The following is a 7144-nucleotide window of genomic DNA, read 5'->3' on the forward strand; positions in this document are numbered from 1 at the left end:
TTAAAAAAAAATTATCATCTGACATTTTCAAGCGCATCAGATTAAGGTAGGGTAAGTTAGTTATATGCTAAATCGTGTATATTCCACTAATCTGACAATTTGAGGGGGACGCAAAGACCCCTTCTTTCGGGGGCGGAAGGTTCCAGTTGTAAAAAAAAAATGCTATCTCGACATCTCGAGCGCGGCTAATTTTTGTTTTATTTTGGAAGGAATAATTCAAGGATTACGAAAAATATATAATCCGACGAATCCCGCAAGCCGAAGTAATAGAAATTGATCGATAGTTTAATGTACCTACGAATTGTCTATATTCCTCTCTCTGTATTTCTATTCCTCACTCTTTCTCTATTTCTTACTCCCTTACTCATCAATGAAGACAATAATTTAAAATACTTGAAAAGTTTTTTTTGTATTTTTATTTTATAAATACAAGTATTCTATTTCAAACATACTTTCTTTTATTTACATTCTATTTCTTGGGCTTTTCAATCGATTACGTTCAATGAATAAAAAAATTGAGGTCAGTCGTGGCGCACGGGCACAGAGTGTGACTGTAAAACCGACTGGTTGGTTGTGGGTTCAATCTCCATTCCAAGAAATGAAATATTTATTTAAATTTATATATCCATTTCTTCGCTCTGGTGTCGAGGCAAAATCTTAATGTTAAGTACTGCTACTCAACACTCAATGCCTGCAAAATTTGGCAGAAAGTGGGGAACAGTGTCTTAACGTTAGGTTCCCTTTGCCTACCCTGCTGCGTGCGGGATACAACGTAAAGCTGACACGTCAAAATGACACACGATTATTTTTTTTTCATTTTAAATTCTTGCGTAAGACCACCTCCGTCATGGAAACTGTCAGATTAACATATTAACATGTTTAAGACATTGGAAATTGATATCAATATCTGACGCGCTCGAGTATGTCCATGCAAGTTTTTTTTACATTTTTGAAAATCTATAGCCGGTCAAAAGATATGTATTATACGACATTTCTCGTTATCATCTAAGCTTTCTCAATTAAAATGAGCGGGTAAGGGAATATTAGGTTTCATGTTAAAAAAATTCAGTAACAAAAATAATAAGAAATAACTAAAAAGGGAAACTTATTTAAACAGATAAAAAATACGAATTTAGAATGGAAGTGAGCAAGACAATATTGTTACCATATTTATTTTGACCATCTTTACTTAAGTTAGAAGTACTTAGGTTTAATTTGTAACCAAATCATCGTTCAACACAAATACAACGATCATTACACATTAAGTGACAAGACGACAGTGGAGCGCTGGCGGTTGTAGTGGTGGTGGTGGCGGTGGACGCCCCACAAACAAACACCCATGTAGTTACACAAAAAGTCAACATTTTATTTACAGTTTTATTTGGACATACAGTTGTATATCAGCAGTTTGTTCATGTGATCCTTATTACACTACCCGAGCGCCGCGGAGGGACGCCGCTCTGTATAAAATACATGATTCTGATTTAGTTTCTTGTTTCGCCTCTGCCTCCAAATGAATACAAATCTACAACGATTGTTTGCAGTGAGATCCTTCTCTTCACGCACACTCGCGCGCGCACACACACACTCGCGCGCGCACACACGCGCGCACACACTCGCGCACACACTCGCGCACACGCTGCGGGACGCCGCTGTTACTATACTTTATGTTAAGCTCTGTATAATTATTACTATAAGAATCAGTTCAAAGGTAAGAATTCGATACTATAATGTCAAATTGAATCTAATCAGCAATAATACTCGAGTTAATCTATAAATCCATACTATATTATATTAAATGAGCGCTGCGAGGCTCGTAGTCGCGCGCCGCGTACTTTATCCTTAAAATGTTCTTAAAAAGATTTCTTAAATTAATGTGGAATGGAATAGCGCGTCCCCGGCGCGGCTGCTGGCGGCGGAGCACCCGGGGGCGGAGAGCCGGCGCGGCGGCGCGGGGGACGCGCGACCGATCGCTTAACCTGCAACAAGCGACCACGCCGTCAGACACCGCACATCACAACTGGCGCACCTACAGAGCTCTACGCAAAGCGCGTGTAGCAATAAGCAAGCGTGGTTCCAGAGTGGTATATTCCATATTCACCTTACTATTGGACTGAGATGACTATCGGCAGGTACTGGTGCGCGCCTAGTAGGGCTGGTGCCTCTGGTTGGCGCGGCCGCCGCCGCCGCCGCGCTGCTTGCCGCCCTGGTAGCCTGCTGCAACACACGCGCACTTGTACCCACCACGCACACTTACACCACTAACATATCTAACAATACATCACATTAGTACGTCATTAGCAGTATTTAAACAGTCAAGTAGTTGTAAGGGACAATTAAGTACCACCGACTGCGAACAGGGTCTGCGGCGAGTTATTCATGCGAGTATTATGGAGTAACGGTACGCTCACACGTAACGGGAAAACCGCAAACCGGTCACCAGTTATAGTTCAGTACAAGTCCAATTTTGAATAATGTTTCAGAGGGATCATTTTTTATCATATTTCATTTCTGTTGAATATAACATCAGAGTTGCCCTCGCGCCGTGCGGTCTAACGGAATCACGAATATATTAATGCTTAGCGAATATTAGGTGTAAGCGTATCTTTACGCAATTAGCGTTCAATGGATGACTAGTGTGTGATGTAAGCAAGAGCTACTTCTATCTAAATTGAGCAAAGCCTAACTGTGAGATGACACTGAACTATGAAAACATAACTTTATAAATAAAGGTACAAACAACGTGCCGACTCCGCGAAGCGTGTTATCTCACATAGTTACTAGTTGCTAAAGAAATGTGGTATAACTAGTTAATTCATACAATTTGGGTAATTAAATGCAATGCAATGCTCACAGCCGCAGCAACCAGACGTCACTACCAAATAATGCTAACTAGATGGTGACAGTTCATACCAAACGTTTTGGCACTTTACACTTGGTGGACCAGAGGTGGTACAAAACGTCGGTACGAGATTGCGGGCAGTGGGCGTGGGTAGTGGGGGGTAGGTACCTTTCCCGCGTGGAGCCGCTCGCGCGCCGTAGCCGCCCTCGTACCCTCCGTACCCGCCGTAGTCTGCCCGCAACACAGTTCCATTAATTACGCGCTCGGCCGTACGCGCCACCAAACATGGCAAGTGGCCATCTTCAGTGGCGCGTATTGTTTCTGCTATAGCTGCCTGCGGTAACAGCGGACTCAATACTTTGTTCATATTATACTAGGATATTATTTCATTAAAGTTCTTGAACAAATTTGTTTAGTACTGAAATGATTATATGTTTTGCTATTAATACTTTATATAAATGTAAATTATTTAATATTATCATTATTATTGATAAGTTATCAATATAAATAAAATATGTCAAAATATTTATATTTTAAATGTAGACTAAATTAAATTATAATCAACAAAATATATTACTTAGTTTATCTGTAATCACTCAAATGCAAGACTGTTTCATTGACTTCAATGAACAAATAAAATGTATATTAAAGGTGACAGTGAAGGTGTCGTGTTCCGTCATATTAGTTAGGGTAAGGCGGGGTGAGGCGGGTAGGGGAGGACAGGGGTGATGGAGGAGTCAGGGCGGGGTATATATGGAAACACATTGATTTTTGGTAACAGTGCTTTATTCAAAGCTTCATCATATCTTTATCACTTTCACAATGTCTCTCCATATATTACCCCAATTACCCAAATGTAGCATGTGGCGAGAGCGTTAATAGGTAAAATAGAGATACCAAAAAACAAATAAAACTCGGGCGACATTGCTACATATGTCAAAAGTGGTATTACAAATGAACACTTATATAAAACGTAAGGCGGTAACATATATGTACAAACATAGTACCTAGTGAAACAATGATAAAGAGTGATCTAGCTGCGTGGGCACTCGCGCAACAGTGATGCAAATCAGTGGAATTACATAATGAAACTAAATAATGCAAATAAAATGATCTCTCGGAAATATTACAGTCCGCTTGGGATCGACGGACACGGCGCCCCGACGACATTCACTACACATTATCTCGATAGAATATCAATGTAAATACGCAGTTATAATAGAAAAATAAATATTTTCTACACACTAAGACATACACCTAACGACGCTCAAGGACGGAGGCGGCCCACTACGCTAACCTAGCGGCGCGGCGGCCCGCAGCCCGCCGCCTTACTCTACGTCTACTCTACTCAGGTAACGTCAGTCGAGGTAGTGTGTCGGAGCGGCCCCCCGCTAGTGCTGCTTGCCGCGTTTACCGTAATTCGGGTAGCCCGAGTAATCGTATCCGCCGTAGCCTCCGTAGCTGTCGTATCCGTATCCGCCGTAGCCGTAGCCGTCGTAGCCACCGCCATAGCCGCCCTGCCCGTAGCCGTAACTGCCGTAGCCCTGATTGCCCCATGCGCCCTGTCCACCGTAGCCCCCGCGGCCGCCGCGCCCCCCGCGCGCGCCCCGCCCACCGCGGCCCCCTCGGCCACCCATGCCCCCGGGGCCGTCGGGCTTCGGCGTCGCGCGCTTCACGTCCACCTAAAACAACACAAACACACATTAGAATACACAACAAAATACACATCAAATAATAGGAGGGCGCATCCAAGAGGGCGCTGGCTCTGTACCCACCTCCTTTCCGCCGATGGTCTGTTTGGGAGTTTTCAGTAGCTCATTGACAACTTGCTCGGACTCAAATGTGATGAAACAGAAACCTTTCCTTTGGTTCTTTGTCTTGTCGAAGGGCATCTCCACATCTATGACCTATAAGTAGAAAGAAGATATTATCCCAATGTATTTGAAATAAATAATAATTATTAAATATTATAAATTAATTATCAGTGGCCCGGAGTCATCTTCACCAAGATTCTAGAAAATTTCATCTCACCAAAACCGGAATTTTCATCATAAAATGACAAAAATATTTTAAACAAGACAAAAAATTAACTTACTGCTCCAAAATTACTGAAGAAGTTTTTTATTTCATCATCAGAAATTTCACTGCTGAGTCCACCAACAAATATTTTCCCATGTCTCGCCTTGGCTTTCTTTGGGTCTACTTTTTTGTTATTGATGGTGTGGTCGCCGGCAGCCATCACCTTGTCAATGGAGTCAGGTGCCTTAAAAACAATGAATGCAAACCCCCGCGACCGCCCCGTGTTAGGATCTGTCTTAACATTGATACTTTCAATTTCTCCATAAGCACTGAAGTGATCACGTAATTCCTCTGTAAAAGAACGAAATATAGTAAAACAGAGTCACAAGTACAAAAACAAATAATATTTATTGGCAATGTTCAGTATTGTGGGTATGTTGACTTCAAATAACTTCAGAAGCAGAACTGATATGTTCATCATTTGAATATTCTAATTTATTTCAATGTAAAGATTTATCCCTAACACAATAGTTAATAGTTTGTTAAATTTATAATTAGAATATTGTGATTTCTTAAGAAATGACATGAATGATGTATCAACTTACTATCTGTTGTTTCCCAGCTCAAACCTCCAACAAAAAGTTTTCTGTAAGCACACAACAATATAATTAAAATAGGAAAAACACATGAAAGTCATTTGCCTCGATAAAGAAACTGACTTAAATTACAATTAATTTAAAATTAACACTATGCAGTACTTGTTTATAGTACTTTACAGCTACTTTTTTTTTGTTAAAAACAAACTCCAAGCACTGCAGCAAAATAAATTCAGAAACCTGTAAGTTACAAAAATTAAACTGCAAAATTTAACATTATCAATCAAAGACAACGAGAAATGAAAACAAGAATGTTACACTGATATCGCAAGATTTGAAATTGGCAAGTGTGAATAGGGCCCAAAGTTAAGTGGATTCAAAATCAAGTGGTTTCAGTCAGTGGGTTCAGTCGTCAGTTTGGTCGTTGTTTTATTGTAGTGTGAGCCTTTGCGGATATATACCATGACGTCCTCCGGCGGCTGCGGCGGCGGCGGCGCAGGCTCACACCTGCAGAGAGACAGGGCGTTAGTAGCGCTCCAAACTGACCGCGGCCGCACTGCACGGCGCACATATATGCAGCGCCATAAATGCACTACCACCGATTTAAAATCTTGCAAGCTAACGCGGCCGAGCCCGAGCTGACCGTAACATCCATTAAACAAATAACTAAACGTGCGAAACAAAATCAATAACGGGACCGCGCCGGCGTCAACTCGAGAGTGACGCGCGAGTGACGCCATTTTGAGTCGAGAGCTTCAAAATAAATTTAACAATTGGTAACCTGGAATTTATCTGAAATGAGAACTACGACATTGATGATTTAATTTAAATCGCGAAGAACCCGCTGCAAGAGTAAAAGCATTGAATTTTGAATAAACATCATGGATTAAAATAGATTAGAACGCCGATATTGAAAAAATGCCGGACCGACGCCGCCATTGCGGCAAGCTAGTAATTACTGTGAAAATAAATTTAGAACGCAAAAAAACTAATTGAAAATTAAATATTTAAAGTATCAATTAAAATATATTGAAATGTTTCATTATATTATCGATAAATACATAGAAATGGTTTTACCTGTCGTCATCGCGTCCCGGGGCGTCGGCACTGTTATGTTCTTGGCCATCGCCTCCACCGTTTTCTGCATTACCATTCACTTGATTTTCAGTAACATCTTGTGCAAAATTATCGTTATTAGCCATTATTACTATTATTATTACTATATTTAGACTTAAAGTAACAATAAACTAAAACCTAAGGTCTGAACACGACCTTCAACGCTGAATGCCAAATGCAGAAGAATGAGAGAGGGCGTATGATGAGTCGGCGCGAACTATGCCGTCATGTTGGCTAATGGCAAACAGACGCGCTTTTTTGCGTACTATTTCATCCCTTCTTTGACATTGGCCAATAGGGAGCGAGCAGAGTCTATGAGGTCAATGGCACGGACCGGCGTCGACAAAGATGGACGATGCAGTCCCTTGGTGCGCGAAAGAGAACAATATATTTGGCAAGCAATCAATAACTTTTACCAACGTTAAGAAAATAAGCCCGCGTAATAAAACATACTTACGTTCTGAAACACGCAATATCATTCTTTGAACAAAATATACCAAACTATATGTTTAAGCAATATCAAACAATTTTAATTCTATTAGTTTTTATTATTGATGACAAATATGAGCTA

At 40.9% G+C, this 7144-nt stretch overlaps 1 protein-coding gene and 1 non-coding gene across 5 annotated transcripts; both read right to left on the minus strand.

Annotated features, from left to right (window-relative positions):
* Positions 1–1156: 1156 nt before the first annotated feature.
* On the minus strand, positions 1157–6790 carry sqd (RNA-binding protein squid). 4 transcript variants are annotated; one of them, XM_085207237.1, is made up of 8 exons: positions 6535–6790; positions 5467–5507; positions 4938–5212; positions 4618–4749; positions 4257–4524; positions 3011–3073; positions 2102–2214; positions 1157–1979 (listed from the first exon to the last, which is right to left on the minus strand). In XM_085207237.1, exons 1-7 carry the CDS (start codon positions 6657–6659, stop codon positions 2147–2149), a joined length of 972 nt encoding a protein of 323 aa, XP_085063363.1. In that variant the 5' UTR covers positions 6660–6790; the 3' UTR covers positions 1157–1979; positions 2102–2146. The 4 variants fall into 4 exon arrangements, with proteins under 4 accessions (XP_085063363.1, XP_085063360.1, XP_085063366.1 ...); XM_085207234.1 differs by having other exon boundaries at positions 2102–2217; positions 6535–6789; XM_085207240.1 differs by lacking the exon at positions 3011–3073 and having other exon boundaries at positions 6535–6788.
* LOC146540206 (small nucleolar RNA snR61/Z1/Z11) lies at positions 5279–5347 on the minus strand. Its single transcript, XR_014879498.1, has one exon. It is a non-coding gene; the product is annotated as a small nucleolar RNA snR61/Z1/Z11 (small nucleolar RNA).
* Positions 6791–7144: the final 354 nt, after the last annotated feature.

The sequence above is a fragment of the Heliconius melpomene genome, chromosome 3, assembly GCF_056956725.1.
Source record: "Heliconius melpomene rosina isolate 202511_hmr_F chromosome 3, ASM5695672v1, whole genome shotgun sequence".
Lineage (NCBI taxonomy): Eukaryota > Metazoa > Arthropoda > Insecta > Lepidoptera > Nymphalidae > Heliconius > Heliconius melpomene.

What these genes read in the sequence shown, in the direction of transcription:
- sqd (XM_085207234.1), bottom strand. Translation starts at nt 6,659, where the DNA reads ATGGCTAATAACGATAATTTTGCACAAGATGTTACTGAAAATCAAGTG. An exon ending in GAGCTGGGAAACAACAGATA is followed by an intron (nt 5,213 to 5,466) that starts GTAAGTTGATAC and finishes GTTCTTTTACAG; the next exon opens with AGGAATTACGTGATCACTTC. An exon ending in AGACCATCGGCGGAAAGGAG is followed by an intron (nt 4,525 to 4,617) that starts GTGGGTACAGAG and finishes GTGTTGTTTTAG; the next exon opens with GTGGACGTGAAGCGCGCGAC.